At 44.9% G+C, this 20301-nt stretch overlaps 1 protein-coding gene across 3 annotated transcripts in view; it reads right to left on the bottom strand.

Moving 5' to 3' along the window:
- Window positions 1-20301, bottom strand: part of RASGRP2 (RAS guanyl releasing protein 2) — a 62644-nt gene that overhangs the window by 16175 nt on the left and 26168 nt on the right. The window contains exons 5-12 of one of the 3 annotated variants that reach the window (XM_034424358.2): window positions 19920-20051; window positions 18408-18558; window positions 17232-17405; window positions 11776-11892; window positions 9728-10009; window positions 7143-7220; window positions 5366-5488; window positions 4011-4126 (exon numbers count right to left, since the gene is read on the bottom strand). In XM_034424358.2, coding sequence (XP_034280249.1) covers window positions 4011-4126; window positions 5366-5488; window positions 7143-7220; window positions 9728-10009; window positions 11776-11892; window positions 17232-17405; window positions 18408-18558; window positions 19920-20051 — 1173 coding nt within the window. Of the gene's footprint in view, window positions 1-4010; window positions 4127-5365; window positions 5489-7142; window positions 7221-9727; window positions 10010-11775; window positions 11893-17231; window positions 17406-18407; window positions 18559-19915; window positions 20052-20301 lie in introns of those variants that run through there. The other 2 variants (XM_034424361.2, XM_087880975.1) reach the window with 2 other exon arrangements.

Raw genomic sequence — 20301 nt, 5'->3', positions numbered from 1 at the left:
CCAAAGCTGCTAATGCAATGAATCAAATTAGGAGCATTTAAAAAAACCTCTTAAATTCACCTTTTTGGGAATTAAACTAAGAGTATCTTAAAATGTCATTTTTGCTGCAAGGATGTTCATTCTTTGAGGTTTTTCTCCCCTTTAAGAAGTTCTTGGGTTTTTGCCCCCCTAATATTTGGGCCAAATTGGTAAACAGATTAACAGATTTGGAAGGGACCTTCCAGGTCATCTAGTCCAACCCCCTGCCCAAGCAGGAGACCCTACATCTGCCTCTACCTAGGATCGAACTCACAACCTCCTGATTGTGAGGCAAGAGCTCTACCTCTAGGCCCATGGGTCATCGCCTCCTTGAATGTTTTTAATCCATCGCTCTTCGCTCTACAACCTTAGCAAGGTTTAACTTGAGCTAAACTAGGTTTAAGGCAATCAGAAAAGTTGGCAGTTCGGCAGTTCGAATCCCCTAGTAGAGGTCCCCTTTTTTGGAAACAAACTTGGGAGCGTTTTTAAACTCTTAAATTTACTTTTTCTTTTGAGTCAAACTACAGGTAACGCTCGACTTACCACAGTTCATTTAGTGACCATTCAAAGTTACAACGGCGCTGAAAAAAAAAACTTATGTTTTTCAAAGTCCATAACCTTTGCAGCATCCCCCCATGATCATGGGATCAAAATTCATATGCTTGGCAAATGATTCATACTTGTGACTGTTGCAGTATCTTGGGATCATGCAATCCCCTTTTTACAACCTTCTGACGATCAAAATCAATGGGGAAGCCAGATTCGCCTAACAATCGGGTTATTGACTTATCAACTGCAGTGATTCGCTTAACGAGTGTAGCAAGAAACATCGTAAAAAAAGGGGCAAAACTCACTTGACAAAGTCTCACTGAACAACATACATTTTGGGTTCAATTGTGGTCGTAAATTGAGGACTACCTGCATCTTAAATGCACCTTTCTTTGGAATCAAACTTGGAGCATTTTAAAACCTCTATTTCTGCCTCCCCCCACCCCCACATCTAATCATCACCACAGCTAATATAATAGCAGTGTTTTGTGCCCTTTATCAATTGCAATCAGTAATAAATCTCAGTTGTCCTCTTGGTGCATCTGATAAAATAAAGATGGTCTGGCAGGATTAAATATAGGTTAAATACTATAATTACTATTAAAAATTGTGCCCTTATTCAAGCGCGAATGTTTCCCATATCTGCAACATATTATACAGCATGGCCAAAATAAATGCTTTGAAGGGGGACTAAGCGTTTATATTTATACTTAAATACTGCAAACTGGTTGAGGAACAAAAAAGGAAGGAGTTAAAAACCAACTTTTTAAAAAAAAACAACTTTTTTTTCTTTTTGTTGTTGTTCACTCTATTTTTTCTTTAACATGGACAAACAATAATCATGAATAAATAATACACAATAATAAACGTGGTGGCTCAGGGGCTAAGACGCTGAGCTTGTCGATCGGAAGGTTGGCAGTTCGGCAGTTCGAATCCCCAGTGCCCCGTAACGGGGTGAGCTCCCGTGACTTGTCCCACCTTCTGCCAACCTAGCAGTTCGAAAGCACGTTAAAAAATGCAAGTAGGAAAATAGGGGCCACCTTTGGTGGGAAGGGAAGAGCGTCCCGTGCGCCTTTGGCGTTGAGTCATGCCGGCCACATGACCACGGAGACGTCTTCGGACAGCGCTGGCTCTTCGGCTTTGAAACGGAGATGAGCACTGCCCCCTAGAGTCGGGAACGACTAGCATGTATATGCGAGGGGAACCTTTACTTTTATTCTATTTTTTCTTTAACATGGACAAACAATAATTGATAATACAATGGAGATCTTGATATTAAGTATTAAGCTTAAGACAGAAACCTTTACAGTATTGTACCATAAATAATATAATTTGCAGTTGCTTATTAATGCCACCTTTAGTTTTGGATGTAAAATTTAAATCACCTTATTCTTATCAACACTGATACTTTAGAAATCAGGGAATAGAATAGGAATAGGGATGGGATGGGTTGGAATGGAATGGAATGGAATGGAATACAATAGAATAGAAATTAGGAATGAAATGGAATGGAATGGAATGGAATGGAATAGAATAGAATAGAATAGAATAGAATAGAATAGAATAGAATAGAATAGAATAGAATAGAATAGAATAGAATAGAATAGAATAGGAAATTTTATTATGGCCACAGACCAGAGTTATCATTAATATTAATATAAATATTCTTCTTTATCTTTAAAGAAAGATTATGTTATCTAAATAATCAATGTCTTAGTCATATCTAAAGAACGCTGTATAAATACCACTTCACCCAAATAATATAATGTACTACTTACAGGTACTCCTTGACTTATGACCAGAATTGGGACCACAGCTTCCATTGTTAAGTGAGTTGCACCCAATTTTGCAATCTTTTTTTGCCATGGTGGTGAAGTGAACCAATACAGTTGTAAAGTGAATCAGGTGGTCGTTAAGCGAATCTGGCCTTCCCTATTGATTTTGCTCATTGGAAGCCGGCTGGGAAGGATGCAAATGCTGGTCACATGACCCCAGGCCGCTATAAACATTGTAAATGCAGGTATCCCTTGATTTACAACAGTTTTGTGTTTAGTGACTGTGTTTTGCCCCAGCTATGGATCCCAAAGAACGCAGCACACAAAGCCCGTTCAAACCTTGGTTTACTAAATCAATCAGTCTTTTACAACAACGGCTGTTAATTAACTGCATTAACAGCCGCCAAGAATTCAAAGAATAATAACTGAAAGCTTACTGTGGTTGGCAGAATGCCCAGAAGCAATTTGCAGGAAGCTGATAAGATAAGCAAGACAAGACACAAAGAAGAGTGAACGAAGTTGTTCCCTGCAAATTGCTTCAGTCGGCATCCTCGTTAAATAGGCTAAGGGAGCGGCCAATTAGCCCCAAGCCTTACTCTCGAGGAGACCTCCTCCTGAGGAGTCACTCCTGCCTTTTGGCAGCTCTGCGCGCCCGTGCATCGAGAAGAGGCTCCTCCTCTTCGTCCTCTTCACTTAAGGGAGCTTCTGGAGGTTCTGAAGGCCCTGGCTGAATCTCCGCCTCTGGCACCACATCTTCTCCAGCCTCCTCACTGTCCGACTCGAGTGCCAGCTGCACAGGCTGCTGGCGCAGCACCACACCAGCCTCCTCGTTGTCGGAATCAGCTACTAGCTGCACAGGCTGCTGACGGGCCACAACAGACTATTTGAAGTTACAACGGCAGTGAAAAAGGTGACTTATGACCCTTTTTCCCATTAGTGAATGCAGCATCTCCAGGGTCACTTGATTAAATTTCAGACGCTCGGCAACTGACTCATATTTCTGACAGTTGCAATGTCCCGGGGTCATGTGATAACTTTTTGCAATCTTCTAACAAGCAAAATCAATGGGGAAGCCAAATTCATTTTTTTAAAAAAATAACTTTTATTAAACAGTTTTGTCTTTAAAAACAACCTAAAAAAAATCCACAAATACATAAAAACAAAACAAAACACAGCAAACAATACCAGATTCATTTAATAACAGTTATTAACTTAACAGATTCACTTAACGACTGTGGCTAGAAAGGAAGAAATGGGGCAAAGTCACTTCTAGAACAGGGATCTCCAAATTCAAGACTTGTCTCTTTAAGTCCCTAAAACCACTAGGAGTTGCTAGAATTAAATCACACAGAAATAATATAAATGTATAAGGAAAGCAGTGGTGAAATCCAAATTTTTTTACTACCAGTTCTGTGGGCATGGCTTGGTGGGCGTGGCAGAGGAAGGATACTGCAAAATCTCCATTCCAACCCCACTCCTGGGGGAAGAATATGGCAAAATCTCCATTCTCACCCCACTCTGGGGCCAGCCAGAGGTGGTATTTGCCGGTTCTCCGAACTGCTCAAAATTTCCGCTACCGGTTCTCCAGAACCTGTCGGAACCTGCTGGATTTCACCCCTGAAGGAAAGGGATTAAATGTGAAGAGACGGTGGGAGTTTTAGCACTTACTGATTCTCATCCAGGTCTCCAAATTTGCAGAGATACGGAAAATTATTCCGGATGATCTGGAATTCTTCTTGGGAAATATTCCCGTCTCCGTCGACATCAAAGTTCCGGAAAACAGACTAAAAGAAAAGAATGTTTTGGGATGAAGCCGGAAATCTATAGCTCAGGGTCTCCAAACTTGGCAATTTTAAGACTTGTGGATTAACCCGTATAATGAACGGTTGCAGGAACTAGGTATGGCCAATCTAGAGAAAAGAAGGACTAGGGGTGAGATGATAGCAGTATTCCAGAATTTGAGGGGCTGCAACAAAGAAGAGGGGGTGCAATTTATTTTCCAAGGCATCAGAAGGCTAGACAAGAAACAATGGATGGAAACTAATCAAGGAGAGAAGCAACTTGGAATTAAGGAAAAACTTCCTGACAGTGAGAACAATTAATTAGTAGAATGACTTCCCTCCAGAAGTTGTGGGTGCTTCAACACTAGAGGTTTTTAAGAAGAGTTTGGACAACCATTTGACTAAAACGATATAAGGTCTCCTGCCTGAGCAAGGGGTTGGACTGGATGACCTCCAAGCCCCCTTCCAGCTCTATTGTGGTTGAAAATTATCAAGGAGAGAAGCAACCTAGAACTAAGGAGAAACTTCCTGACAGTGAGAATAATTAACTACTGGAACGGAAGTTTATTTTTTATTTTTATTTATTTTTATATGCCGCCCTTCTCCGGAGACTCAGGGCGGCTTACAATGCGTTAAGCAATAGCCTTCATACTTTTGTATATTTTATACAAAGTCACCTTATTGCCCCCACAAACCGGGTCCTCAGTTGCCTCCAGAAGTTGTGGGTGCTTCAACACTGGAGGTTTTTAAGAAGAGACTGGACAGCCATTTGCCTGAAATGGTATAGTGTCTCCTGCCTGAGCAGGGGGTTGGACTAGAAGACCTCCAAGGTCCCTTCCAAGTCTAATTATTCTGTTATCCGTTAAGACATGAACTATCATAGAACCCATTGTAGTGGCTCTTGGACAAAAATTTAGGGATCATTTCAATTTCCTCTCCTTCCCTATGGCTGAATACTCAAGATTGGAGTGGTCCTATCTGTGGAATTTTGGGACTCAGCATCTTCATATATGGAAGGTATCCAGCTGGGGGAAGGCTGAGCAGTGCAGAACTATTTAAAATAGAATTATCCAACCGACAATTATTCTGCAGAACTGACTCATATTTTCCAAGAATCTTACCGATGTGCTAATGGGCCGGGAAGATCTTAAGTGAATTACGCATGAAATACCATCTCTGCAGATACCACCCCACCCCACACCCACTCCTTCCCTATTCCAGGTATCCTGGTTGGTTTCCTACCTCCACCATCTTCTCGATGTGTTTGCGCACAACTGCTTGGTCTGGCTTCGGTTTGGGCACCGAGGCCCACTCCTCAATCATAACATGCTGGGGCGGTGGGTTAGAGAACGTGGGGCTGGAAGGCTGGAGCAGAGAAGGGGAAGAAGATGGAAGAACGAAATCAATTTTTCCAAAATTGAAAAGAGAACATCACGGAGTGACTCAAAGCAACCTACAACTATTCGTTTGGTGACCATTCGAAGTTGCAACGGCACTGGAAAAAGTGACTTGAGTTATGACCGTTGCAGCATCTCCATGGTCATGTGATGAAAATTCGGATGCTTGGCAACTCACTTAACAATTCACTTAACAAATGTGTCGAGGAAAGTCTTAAAATGGGGCAAAACTCACATAACAAATTTCTCCCTTAGCACCCAAAATTTGGGGCTCAATTATGGTCATAAGTCGAGAACTACCTGTATCTACATTATGGGACTTGAGATAGGTAGTCCTTGACTTACAACAGTTCGTTTAGTGACCGTTCGAAGTTACAATGGCGCTGAAAAAAACTGACTTAGGACTGTTATTCACATTTATAACTCGCAGCATCCCCATGGTCACGTGATCAATTGAGACGTTTGGCAACTGACTCATATTTATGACGGTTTTATGACCTAACGAACAAAGTCAATGGGGTAGCCATTCACTTAACAACCAACTTAAGAACTGCAGTGACTCACTTCACAACTGGGACAATAAAAGTGGTAAAATGGGACAAAACTCGCTTAATCAATGTCTCACTTAGCAAAGAAAATTTTGAGCTCAGCTGTGGTCATAAGGCGAGGACTGCCTGTATTTGATTATTTCATGGGATCAAAATGCAGGAAGTAAGCCCTCAACTATCTCCTCATACAGGTAGTCTTTGGCTTACAACCATTCATTTAGTGACTGTTTGGAGTTCAAACAGCACTAAAAAAGTAGTAACACTTTATAAGGCCTTGGTAAGGCCACACTTGGAATATTGCATCCAGTTTTGGTCGCCACGATGTAAAAAAGATGTGGAGACTCTAGAAAGAGGGCAGAGAAGAGCAACCAAGAGGATTAGGGGACTGGAAACTAAAACATACGATGAACGGTTGCAGGAACTGGGTATGTCTAGTTTGATGAAGAGAAGGACTAGGGGAGACATGATAGCAGTCTTCCAATATCTCAGGGGCTGCCCCAAAGAAGAGGGAGTCAACCTATTCTCCAAAGCTCCTGAGGGCAGGACAAGAAGCAACGAGTGGAAACTCATCAAGGAGAGAAGCAACTTAGAACTAAGGAGGAATTTCCTGACAGTGAGAACAATTAATCAGTGGAACAACTTGAATAGAATAGAATAGAATAACAGAGTTGGAAGGAACCTTGGAGGTCTTCTAGTCCAACCCCCTGCTCAGGCAAGAAACAATACACCACTTCAGACAAATGGTTATCCAACATCTTCTTAAAAACTTCCAGTGTTGGAGCATTCGCAACATCTGGTGGCAAATTGTTCCACTGATTAATTGTTCTAACTGTCAGGAAATTCCTCCTTAGTTCTAAATTGCTTCTCTCCTTGGTTAATTTCCATCCATTGCTTCTTGTCCTGCCCTCAGGTGCTTTGGAGAATGGCTTGACTCCCTCTTCTTTGGGGCAGCCCCTGAGATATTGGAAGACTGCTATCATGTCTCCCCTAGTCCTTCTCTTCATCAAACTAGACATACCCAGTTCCTGCAACCCTTCTTCGTATGTTTGTATGTTCCAAGACACCTGCACATACCGTAGACTTGTTTCGGGGTTCGCGTTGCAAAGAGAGTTGATAAATCTCCTCTTCTGTTTGGTATTGATCCAGGGAGACCTACAGGAAAGATAATCAATCGATCAATCAATCAATCAAAACTTCATTATGGTCACAAACCATAATGCACAGAAACACACCGAAGTCAGAATAAGGAGCTATCGACGGATCCCTTCCTACTCCCTCCTCCTCTCCAAAAGTGAGTATTTTTCAAATTCTTTTTTTAAAAGTACTCCTCAATTTACGACCACCATTCAGCCCAATAATTTCCGTGGCTAAGCGAGACATTTGTTAAGTGAGTTTTGCCCCATTTTACGACAGGTTTCTTGACAGGTTGTTAAGGGAATCCCTGCGGTTGTTAAATTCATAAAATGCAGCTGTATTTCTCTTTGTCACAGGTGTTAAGTAAATCCCTGCAAGTTAGCAACACGGTTGTTAAGTAAATCTGACGTCCCCGTTGACTTTGCTTGCCAGGAGGTCACAAAAGGGGATCATGTGATCCCACCCCCACCCTCCCGGGGGGACACTGCAACCGTCATAAATATGAGCCAGTTGTGAAGCATTCGCATTTTGATCAGGTAACTCTGGGGATGCTGCAACGGTCGTAAGTGCGAGAAATTCTCATAAGTCACTTTTTTCAGTGCCATTGTAACTCCAAACAGTCACTAAACAAACGGTCGTAAGTCGAGGCCTTCCCTGTACAGGATCCTAAAGGAGTTTTTTTTCTTGTTTCCTTCCCTGTACAGATAGTCCTTGACTTATGACCACAATTGGAACCAGAATTTCCATTGCTAGGCAAAGCAGCTGTTAAAGAGGGCCGAGCCTTTTTTTTTGCCGTGGCTCTTAAGTGAATCAGACAGTCATTAACAGAATCCAGCTTCTCCATTGATTTGGCTCGATGGGAGCCAGCTGGGAAAAAACACAGATCATGTGACTTCAGGTTATTGCAACCATCATAAATACAGGTAGTCCTCGACTTACGACTACAATGGAGCCCCAAATTTCTGTTGCTGAGCGAGATAGTCGTTAAGTGAGTTTTGCCCCCTTTTCCCAACTTTTCTTGCCACGGTTGCTCAGTGAATCACTCTAAGTTATTAAGTCAGTAACTCGGTCGTTAAGTGGCTTCCCCGGCTGACTTCGCTTGTGAGAAGGTTGCAAAAGGGGGACACGTGACGTGACCCCAGGAGGACACTGCCACCGTCCTACATGCGAGTCCGTTGCCAAGCAACTGAATTTTGATCAGGGGCAACCACAGGGATGCTTGCAACGGTCGTTAAGCATAAAAAACGGTCCTCAAGTCCTTTTTTCAGTGCCATTCTAACGTCAAATTTTTAACGCTGTTGTAACTTTGAACGGTCACTAAATGAACCATGGTAAGTCGGAACATACTACCACATGTGGTGGTCCTGCCCTGAGGCTTGAAAATATTGGCTTAAAATTAAAAATTAGCTACAGGAAATTACTAACGAACTATTAAATTTAGAACCAGAACTCTTCCTATTGGGAATCTTCAAAATAAAAATACGTGAAGAGCACAAAATATCTAGTATTACACATATTAACCGCTGCCAGGATGGCCTTCGCTTAATGTTGGAAACAGCCATGCACACCCGCAGAGAAACTTGTCATACAAAAGGTCACGAATTACGCAGAAATGGACAAATTAACGCTGAGTTTAAAAGACAAAGAGGCATCGATATTTTACAAGGTGTGGGAACAGTGGTATAACTGGATAGAACGGAGATAGATTAAAGATAGTTATTAAATATAAGTAATAGATAAAATAAGAATGTAAATACGCACAATTTAATTTTTGTAAATAACACACGAATTACGAAAAACACAGGGTGAAATCCAGCAGGTTCTGACAGGTTCTGGAGAACCAGTAGCGGAAGTTTTGAGTAGTTCAGAGAACCGGTAGCAGAAATTTTGAGTTCGGAAAACTAGCAAATACCACCTCTGGCTGGCCCCGGAGTGGGGTGGGAATGGAGATTTTGCAATATCCTTCCCCCTGGAGTGGGGAGGGAATGGGGATTTTGCAGAATCCTTCGCCTGGAGTGGGGAGGGAATGGGGATTTTATTTTATTTATTATTTATTTTATTCAATTTATATCCCGCCCTTCTCCTAGTGGACTCAGGGCGGTGCACAGCCAGAACTAAAACACATACCAATACAAAATTTAAAAATTTTAAAAGAATTATATAACTGTGGCCCAAAATTTAAAACATTCAAACTAAAACCCATTTGACAATTTTGCAGTATCCTTCCCCGGGAGTGGGGTGGGAATGGAGATTTTGCAGTATCCTTCCCTTGCCATGCCCACCAAGCCACGCCCACCACACCAAGCCACGCCCACCAAGCCACACCCACAGAACCGGTAGTAAAAAAGTTTGGATTTCACCACTGGAAAAACACCACAAATAGCTGTTGTTGAGTGATATAATTTTTTATGTTTTTAATGTAATAAAAGTTTAATAAAGTGTATTAAAAAAAATGAACCGGGGTAAGTCGAGGCACTACCTGTACAAAAAGAATTATCGACTGAGGAGCTCCAGGAGGATCTTACCATGAGCAAGTTGAGAAGGTCGGGGTTTGCCTCGAACGGCGGGCGGATGCTTTGAACCATGGCCAGGTCGCTGAGGATGCTAAACAGCTGCTGCATCTTATTGCCGTTCAGGCGGGAGTGCGTCCGGTCCAGCCAATCGGGAAGGGCCACATGGACGGCCACCAGGTCCTTGAGGTGGACTCCTAAAATGGGGAATTTGAACCCAACACACTCGGCAAAACACCGCCGGTAGCGGCTGTAATTCCCTGCTGAGGACAGCAACTCCAGCAGCGACTCCCAGACCTGCAATGGAGCAAGGGAGGGAAGTTGGTCTCCGCTAAGGAAGCTTTGAGGAGGGCATTGCCCCCATGAGGACTAGTCACTCGATTCCGTTTGTGGGGAGAAAACTCAGAACGGCTGGGGGGAAAAAAACTCTGATGAAGAAACAAGGCATAAAACACCACAGCAATATCCTTTATTTTATTTTATTTTATTTTTATGTTCATCCCGCCCTTGTTATATTTAATTATAAGAAATAGAAATCCTACAAACAGAATCAAGTGACTAGACCTCATGGGCAACGCCCATCTTAAAGCTCATGAATGAATTATTCTCGCAAACAGAGAGAGGATAAAACAAGAAGCCATCATCTTTACGAAGGAATGTTTCTTTTCTTACTATCTTCTGGATAGTTCTCTTATCTTTGTATATCGGTTTTTAAAATTGCTTTTTTAAAACCGGATTGCTGTTTATTTCAACAGTTGGGAGCCTGCCCAGAGTCATCGTTCTTTAACAACCTTCCCCACCCAAATGATCCAATTATTCCTCTTGGCCGCTGGCATTCATTGCTGAATCAGAGCTGAGTTGAAAAAGTGACCCCTGAGGTCATCTAAGTCCAGCCCTCGGACAATCCGAACAGATAACCCACACGCTTCCTACCAAAAGGCCTCTGGGCAAGGGTGAAATCCAGCAGGTTCTGACAGGTTCTGGAGAACCGGTAGCGGAAATTTTGAGCAGTTCGGAGAACCGGTAGCAAAAAGTCTGAGTAGTTCGGAGAACCGATAGTGGAAAGTTTGAGTAGTTCGGAGAACCGGTAGTGGACATTTTGAGTAGTTCGGAGAACTGGTAATGGAAAGTTTGAGTAGTTCGGAGAACCGGCAAATGCTACCTCTGGCTGGCCCCAGAGTGGGGTAGGAATGGGAATTTTGCAGTATCCTTCCCCCAGGAGTGGGAAAGGAATGGGGATCTTGCAGTATTCTTCCCCTGGAGTGGGGTGGGAATGGGGATTTTGCAGTATCCTCCCGCTGCCATGCCCACTAAGCCATGCCCACAGAACTGGTTGTAAAAAAATTTGGATTTCACCACTACTTCTGGGCTCTCCTTAAGTCATAGGCACCACTATTTTGGTTGTGAGAGAATATTTTCCGAAAACAGGAGTGGCCCCCAGGTTTCTCTTGGTCACACCCAGACACCCCTTCTGACACCCCGAGCCAATCCTCAGCCTTCCGGTCTCGGTCCTCCTTGTTGGTCTCAGCATCTGGTTCTCCCCCTATTGTTGTTGTTAGTTGCGACCCCATGGACAACGTTCCTCCAGGCCTTCCTGTCCTCTACCATCCTCCGGGGTCCATTTAAGATCACGCCGACTGCTTCAGTGACTCCATCAAGCCACCTCCTTCTCTGCCATCTCCTTCTTCTTCTTTTGCCCTCCATCGTTCCCAGCATTGGGCTCTTCTCCAGGGAGTCCTTCCTTCCTTCTCATTAGGTGGCCAAAGGATTTCAGTTTCCTCTTCAGGATCTGGCCTTCTAGAGAGCAGTCAGGGTTGATCTCCTCTAGGACTGACCGGTTGGATGGCCTTGCAGCCCAAGGGACTCGCAGGAATCTTCTCCAGCACCAGAGTTCAAAGGCCTCCATTCTTTGGCCTTCTCAGCCTTCCTTATGGTCCAACTTTCCCAGCCATCCATTGCAACTGGGAAAACCATCGCCTTGACTATAGGCACTTTTGTTGGCAGGGTGATGTCTCTGCTTTTTAGGATGCTCCCTCCCCCTATACACACCTGTGTTCCTTTACCTTTGTCGTCTCTGGACTCACAAAGCTGTGCGTCTCCTTTAGGCGAGAGATGGAACTGTGGCCCAGCCCACCGATCACGGCCATCAGGGTGTTGAAATTTTGCAGATGGAGAAGCCTCTGCAAAGGAAGGGAAGAAGGGGGCAGAGGTAGGAGGGGAGACAAGGGGAAGAGATGCAATTAAGTGTGGCACCACCATCACACCCCACTCCCCTCCTTCAGCATTCACTGTGGTCTCCCTTCCACTCGGCTCCTGCTTTGGGTTTGCTTTGATCAGTTTGTGGTCAGCTAACAGCTGCCCCTGAACTGAGCTCTGGGAGGAAATACAGATGGTCCCTGACTTACAACCATGACTGAGCCCAAAATTTATATTGCTGAGTGAGACCGTTGTTAAGTGAGTTTTGACCCAATTTATGACCTTTCTTGCTTCTGTTGTTAGGTGAATCACTGCAGTGGATGATCCATCTATCATCCATCCATCCATCATTTATCTATCATCTATGTATCTATCATCTGTCTGTCTCTGTCTGTCTGTCTGTCTATCATCCATCCATCCATCCGTTACCTATCATCTATGTATCTATCATCTGTCTGTCTGTCTATCATCCATCCATCATTTATCTATCATCTATGTAGCTATCATCTATCTATCTATCTATCTATCTATCTATCTATCTATCTATCTATCTATCTATCTATCTATCTATCTATCTGTCTGTCTATTTTTCTATCATCCATCCATCCATCCGTCCATCCATCCATCCTTTATCTATCATCTATCTATCTATCTATCTATCTATCTATCTATCTATCTATCTATCTATCTATCTATCTACCGTGTTTCTCCAAAAATAAGACCTCCCCAGATAATAAGACCTCCCCCCAAAATAAACCCTCTCCCGAAAATATTTAAACGCGTGCGCAGCCGATCCCCGCCATTTCCTCTGGTTAGGGTTAGGGAGACAGAGCTGGAAATCAGGTAAGACGGCAAGAGGAGCCCCGTCTTGCTCCACGTGCCCCAAAATAATAAGATCTCTTTGAAAATTAGGCCAACCACTTATTTCGGGGTTCAAAAAAATATAAGACAGAGTCTTATTTTTGGAGAAACACGGTATCTATCTATCTATCTGTCTGTCTATTTATCTATCTATCCAATTAATTAATTAATTAATTAATTAATTATTGGAATTTGTCAAACAAAAACAAGAACAAGAATAAGAGAATAAAAATACAATGACGGGGACGATAGACACGTTAGTGAACTCATGCATGCCCCGCTCTCCTGACCACTTAAGTAAGGTCCACGGAAGTCAATTTCTGTCTGAAACTGAACATTTGTAGCTGATTCAGACAACTGAATTAAGTAGGTAGGGCATTCCAGACTTCGACAACTCTATTACAGAAATCATATGATATAGCTATCATTTATCTATGCACTGAAGGAGCGCCACCAATCTCACTGTACATATGTTGTGCAGTGACAATAAAGGTTATTATTATTACTATCATCTATCATCTCTATCTATTTGCTGCAGTATTGAAATCTAAAATTTGTTACTACCAGTTCTGTGGGCATGGCTTGGTGGGGGAGGGTAATGTGACTGGGTGGGCGTGGCCTTTTTTTTTTTAACTTTTAAAACCATTTTTTCTACAACCTCTTCAGCGAAGAGGTTGTAAAAAAATGCTTTCAAAAGGCTCTGACCATCCCAGCTGAGTTGCCTAATCGGCAGAGGCTTTTTTTCTTTTAAAAGCCTCTGATGATCCCAGCTGAGTTGCCTGATTGGCAGAGGCTTTTTTTCTTTTAAATGCCTCTGATGATCCAAGCTGAGGCTTTTTTTTTCTTTTAAATGCCTCTGACAATCCAAGCTGAGTTGCCTGATCGGCAGAGGCTTTTTAAAAAGAAGAGGTTGTAGAAAAAATGCTTTTAAAAGTAAAAAAAAAAAAGCCTCTGATGATTGTGCGGCTCACCTGGGTATGGTGGGGGGGGCAGGAATTTTTGCTACCGGTTCTCTGAACCACCCGCCTCCATCGCTACCGGATCGGGTGATCCGGTCCGAACCAGGAGCATTTCACCCCTGATTTGCTGCCTGTCTTTCCATCCATCCATCCATCCATCCATCCATCCATCCATCCATCCATCCATCCACACACATTCACACAGCCCCTTGTTGTATACCACCCTTTTTCCTAATCTTAAAAGAACAGGCAACTTAATGCAAGTTTTTCTCAAGCTTAGCAACCCTCAAATCCGTGGTCTTTAATTCCCAGAATTCCCCAGCCAGCATACCGGTCTTAAAAGTGGTTAAAGGTTGAAAAACACTTGGCCAGAAAGAGTGAGAGCCATTTGGGGATTAGGAAAGAGAGAAGCAGAGAAGGAGACGTCATGGCTAAAATTATAACAAACTTGGAAAGCAAATTACTTTCATTTATGTTTGCCAGGGAAAAAAAAATGAAAGAAGGGCTTGCGAGCTTGCAACAACAGATCCTGCTGGGTTCAGAAGCAGGGTGAGCAACCCATAATCATCAACACACCATAACACAAACCATGTATGGTTGGTCCCCCAGCGTATTTTTGCAGCAAACCATCCTGCCAAATGTTGGTAGCAAAACATGAAGAGACTGCAGCAGGAGATCTTTTAACTTAACAAATTGGAGTTTGTGTGTGTCTGTTTGTATGTGTAAAAAGATGAAGTGTGTTAAGCTTCGGTCCAGTTAACTAATTATTCCTTTAGAACAAATAATCCCCTTAGAATTATTAAAACTATTCCTTTCAGTCGCCTTGAAATGGGGTTGGCAACTGAGCCCAGGTCCTCACTGCAGGTCTTGAGAACCTAATAGTAAAAAATAACAACAACAACGACAACAATAACACAAAGTCCCCAGCTAAAAATAAATGTCCGTTTTCTCTCTCCCCACCCCTCTTTTCTGCTTTAAAAGAGCGAGAGGAGCACAGCCTTAAAATATGAAATCTGGGCACTTGTTCCTGGTCCACTTCATTTAGTGATTTGGTATTTATTAGGTTTATACTATTTATATGCCAACTGGTGCCATCTCAAATGACAGGAAAATTTCTTACCCCTGCCAAAAAACTAATCCTGTTTTTATCAAGAACTCGAAGGACAAAGGTTGCAGCTCCTTTGGGACCCTGCTTCATACAACATGCTAAGGTCATGGAAGAGGATCATGCTACAGGCCCAAACTGATCAAGCATCTTATGTGGACCCAACTGGTTTGTGGCTCAGCTCAGGACCTTCTGTTCAAAAGGACCCACAGGGCAAGACAGGAAACATGGTTCAAAAAGATTTTGTTTGTTAATGTTTGTAATTAATTCCTGCCAGCCCCATCATTCCCAGCCAACCCAGTCCGAAAGAGGAATTCTGGGCTTTGCAATCCAAGAGACATCCTGAACCAGCGGAACAGCTTGCCACCAGAAGTCATGGGTGCTCCATCCCTGGAGGTTTTTAAGAAGAGACTGGACAGCCATTTGTCTGAAATGGTATAGGGCAGTGATGGCTAATCTTTTTCTTGTTGTGTGACGAAAGTGCACGTGTGTGCGTGCGACAGCGCGAGTGCGTGCCGGCACCAATAATGCAAAGTGCGCCCCCCCGTGCATGTGCACCCGACCCCCCCCCCGGCCCCTGTTTTGGGCCTAACAGGCCTCCCTGCAGCCTCCTGGGCCCAAAGACGGGCTGTGAGGGGGGGCATGCCACACACCCCATGCTCCGCTCCACCCCCGAGCATGCGTGTGTGACCCCCGCACCGCCGCACATGCGCGCCCCCCTGTGCATCTGCACACGTCTCCCACATATACCCCGCTCCCCGTGCATTCCAAAAATCAACCGGCCGTTGGGAGGCGCGTGCTCACATGCGCGGGAGAGATGAGCTGGGCGGCTCGTGTGCCCGCAGAGAGGGCTCTGCCTGTCAGCTGTGACATGGGTGCCATAGGTTTGCCATTACGGGTATAAGGCAGGAGTGAAATCCAGGAGGTTCTGACAGGTTCTGGAGAGCCGGTAGTGGAAATTTTGAGTAATTCGGAGAACCGGCAAATACCACCTCTAGCTGGCCCCAGACTGGGGTGGAAATGGGAATTTTGCAGTATCCTTCCCCCAGGGGTGGGGAAGGAATGGAGATTTTGCAGTTTCCTTCCCCTGCCACGCCCACCATGCCACACCTACCAAGCAACACCACACCCACCAAGCTTTGCCCATGGAACCAGTAGTAAAAAAAATTGAATTTCACCACTGGTGTAGAGTCTCTTGCTTGAGCCGTGGGTTGGACTAGAAGACCTCTAAAGTCATTTCCAGCTCTATTCGGATTGATTGAATGAACAGAAGTCTGGGGTTGCTGGAATAAAAATCTAACAGCAGGGAACAGCGTTTCTCAGCAACTTTAAGAGGGGTGTGTGGACTTCAACTCCCAGAATTCCCCATTGAAAAAAGGTGACTTAGGATCGGTCTTTGCCCTTAGGATGGTTTGCAGCATCCCCACGATCACATGATCAAAATTTGGGTGCTTGGCAACCTGGGTGTTGTGGTTTGCCAGCAGCCTATGGAGCTGGCAGCGGAGTCAGACAGTGATGAGGCTGGGGAGGACCATGGGCCAGTCCTGGAGGCTGAGGAAGGCCCGGATGAGGGCTCTGCATCAGAGGCAGAGATGGGGCCAGGGCCATCTGGGAGTGATGTGCGGACTCCGGAGCTTCCAGAGGCTGACAGTAGAGAGGCAGAGGAACAGGAGGAGCCTGTTCCTAGTGCACGCATGCACAGAGCTGCCAGAAGGCATGAGTAACTACAGCAAAGAGGACGACTCAGGAGTAAGGCCAAGAGATGATTGGTCCCTCCCATAAGGCTTAAAAGACCAGCAACGGCTCTTGGGCTCTTTGTCCGAAAACAACGTTGATAGTCTTGTCAGAGTCTTCTGCTTCTGAACTTTTGCCAAGAGAAGCCTTTGGCAGTTTGCCTAATTATACTAAGGTTGGTGATTAGACTGAAGAATTTGTGTTATGAAGACTTTGTTTTGATTTAGTTTGGACGACACTGACAATGAGTTAATTCTCAGCTGCCCTAATAAAGTCTGTTTGTTTTGGAATTGTTTGCGTCGATTACTACCTACTTGGGCCTGGGTCACAACACTGGGATATGTTTACACGGCAGTGTCTAAGGATCCCGTCATCACCATTTGCAACCTTCCCCACCGCTTTCCAACAATCAAAGTCATTGGGGGAAGCCAGATTCGCTTACCGACTGTGTCACACGCTTAACAACTGCAACAATCCACTTAACCGCCATGACAAGAAAGGCATCATAAAAGCGGCCGTGACTCACTTAACAACCACCTCGTGAAGCAACAGAAATGTTGGGCTCAGCTGTAATTGAGTCAAGGACTCCCTGGCAAATGCAACCCAAGGAGAAAAAAAAAAGATGGCGGCAGAGATGGTGGTGCAACAAGCCTGGGAATCTCACCTGGGCCACCATGACGAAGCGGGTGATGACTTGGGCTCGCTGCTGAGCGGTGGGCTTGCTAAGCACCATCAGCTGAATCCACTGGGAGACGCTGTTGAAGAGAGTGATGAACCTCTCCAGGACCGGGTTGTCCACTGTGCATCCGTGCATCACAAAACTGTGATAATCCTGGAACTGGAAAAATGAGGAAAGGGCTTTCAGGGCTCAGGAAGAGGGAGGAGGGGTCACCGTTGGAGGAAGGAGAAGTTCTGGAGATGTCTCCAAGGCTTGTGCTCAGGGGTGGGCTGCTGGGGGTTCGGGAGAATCTCTAGCTAAGATTCTGTGCAGTTTGGAGAACCCTCAAATCCCATTCCTGGCTGGGCCCGCCCACCCCAGGAGTCCCCACGTGGCCCGTTTTGTATGCAGGTAAGTGCAGGATGCACGGGGAAGGTGAAAAATGGGCCTACCAGAAGTTTGGGAAGGCCGGAAATGGGCCTCCAGAGCCTGGGGAGGCCATTTTCGCCCTCCTGGAGGCTCAAGAAAAGCCTCTGGAGCCCGGGGAGGGCAAAAACTGATTCCGACAGTGAGGAGGCTGGTGTGGTGCTGCGCCAGGAGCCTGTGCAGCTGGCACTCGAGTCGGACAATGAGGAGGCTGGAGAAGAGGTGGTGCCAGAGGTGGGGATTCAGACAGGGCCTTCAGAACCTCCAGAAGCTCCCATAAGTGAAGAGGAAGAAGAGGAGGAGCCTCTTCTCGATGCATGGGCGCACAGAACTGCCAAAAGGCAGGAGTGGCTCCTCAGGAGGAGGTCTCCTCGAGAGTAAGGCTTGGGGCTAATTGGCCACTCCCTTAGCCTATTTAAGGAAGGACGACGACTGAGGCAATTTTCAGGGAACAACTTCGTTCACTCTCCTTCGCGTCTGGATCTTAGTTCTCTGCAAATTGCTTCTGGGATTTCTGCCAACCATAATTAAGATTACGATTATTTATTCTTTGGATTCTTGTAGGCTGTTAAGAAAGTTCATTAACAGCCTTTGTTTGAAAAAAGACTGATTTAATTTAGTAAACTAAGGTTTGTACAGACTTTGTGTGTGCTGCATTCTTTGGGGTCTGTAGCTGGGACAGAACACAATCAAAGTCTTTCTGGCTAGGGATGATGGGCGCTGAAGTCCTCTTCTCCCGCCCACCCATGCACTCACCAGGATTTTGCTGAAGGAACGGTATTCGAGGTGGGTGAGATGCTCCGCTAGCTCTCCCGACTCCAGGTGGTCAAAAAGCAGTGACATCTTGCGCTTCTTCTGTGCAACGGGATGACGTTGAGTTACCTGTCTCTTCCATTTGTAAGTCGGGCTGGATGGAGGAACCCACAAAAGACAAAAACACCCTGAATTCAACAACTCAAAAAGGGGGGGGGGAACCAACAACCCAGAATAATAATCAAGAACTTCAGCCATTTTAGCTTACCTGAAGCACCCCTTACCTTAATATCTGTAGAGTCCAAGCCAACTGACTAGGTTTCTGCCCAACCTTGCTTAACTTAGTTACTGAATTAACCTCCTACTTCCTGAGTTTGTACAATGTCCTGAATCGTCAACTCTCTGACTGGGATGGGTTCTCACCCCCCCCCCACAAACTATCCACCTCCCCTCTTCTTCTCTGCTCTCTCTACCCATCCATTTTTCTTTCTTTTTTTTTTTTTTGGTAATCGATGTATTCTCATTATGAGCCGAGGGGGTGCAGTGGTTGGAGTGCAGTACCGCAGGCTAGTTTAGCTGTCTGCTAGTTGCAGTTCAGCAGTTCAATTCTCACCAGGCTCAAGGTTGACTCAGCCTTCCATCCTTCCGAGGTGGATAAAATGAGGACCCAGATTGTTGGGGGCAAGAGACTGACTCTGTAAACCGCTTAGAGAGGGCTTTAAAAGTACCGTGAAGTGGGATATAAGTCTAAGTGCTATTGCTTGTGTCATTGCCCCTCCTTCCTCCCTTCCTTCCTTCCTTCCTCCCTTCCTTCCTTCCCTCCTTCCCTCCCTCCCTCCCTCCCTCCCTCCCTGTGGTTAGAATGCAGCTTTGAAGACTAATTCTGCCACTGCCAGCAGTTCAATCCTGACCGGCACAAGGTTGATTCAACCTTCCGTCCTTCCGAGGTGGGTAAAATGAGGACCCAGATTGTTGGGGGGCAAGAGGCTGACTCTGTAAACTGCTTAGAGAGGGCTGGAAAGCACTGTGAAGCAGTATATAAATCTAAGTGCTATTGCTATGGCTATGTTCTTTTTCATTGTTTATCACAGAGGTCTCCAAACTTGGCCACTTGTGGACTTCAACTCCCAGAATTTATTCTGACTGAGGAATTCTGGGAGTTCACGTCCACAAGTCTTAAAGTGGCCAAGTTTGGACACTTTTATTGTATTCTTCTATTATCTTACTTCTGTTCTGTTCACTTTCCTTTTTATTGTTGTAAGCCACCTAGAGAAGCCACCCCCCCGTGATAGGCGGCAAAGAAATTTAACAAATAAATAAATATAGAGCCACTCAAAATGCCAACAATCCGTCCAATTCCTCCCACAACGAATCACATTGGGTGTTTTGCTGCTGCAGCTGCTGCAACAGGAATTTACCCAACCCAGAAGTTGTCCTAAACAAACTGGACGTGTTGCGGAGGATCGGAAGCAGAATTATGGATGCACAAGAAGCCCGGTCCTGCCGTTTACCTACACGCTCTCGATATCAATCAGATTGCTGTGTCGACGGCTTCCTTCCCGTCCAAGAAGCTCCTTCAACTCCTTGATCTGCTCGGCCAGTTCTGGGTTGAGGTCAAACTCTGCAGGGAAGGCTGAGACCCAGTACCTGTCAAGATGAACGGGGAAGACTTAATACCCCCAAAGTGGGGGTGAAATCCTACCGGTTCGGACTGGTTCGGGTGAACCGCTAGGGATTATGAGCATCAGTTCGCCGAACCGGTAGTAATTACGTCTTCCCTTCTTCTGTTCACCTCTTCCCGCCACTCGATATTCCACAGAATTCAATGTTAAATGCAGCAGAGAGAATGCTAACTTTTCTCCCTCCATTCAGAACGGAGCTGCTGCAGCCTGTACCT

The sequence above is a fragment of the Pantherophis guttatus genome, chromosome 18 (assembly GCF_059756535.1).
Source record: "Pantherophis guttatus breed Tessera chromosome 18, ASM5975653v1, whole genome shotgun sequence".
Taxonomy (NCBI): domain Eukaryota; kingdom Metazoa; phylum Chordata; class Lepidosauria; order Squamata; family Colubridae; genus Pantherophis; species Pantherophis guttatus.
The sequence above is the reverse complement of the archived record's forward strand: the minus strand, read 5'-3'. Positions and strand labels throughout refer to the sequence as shown.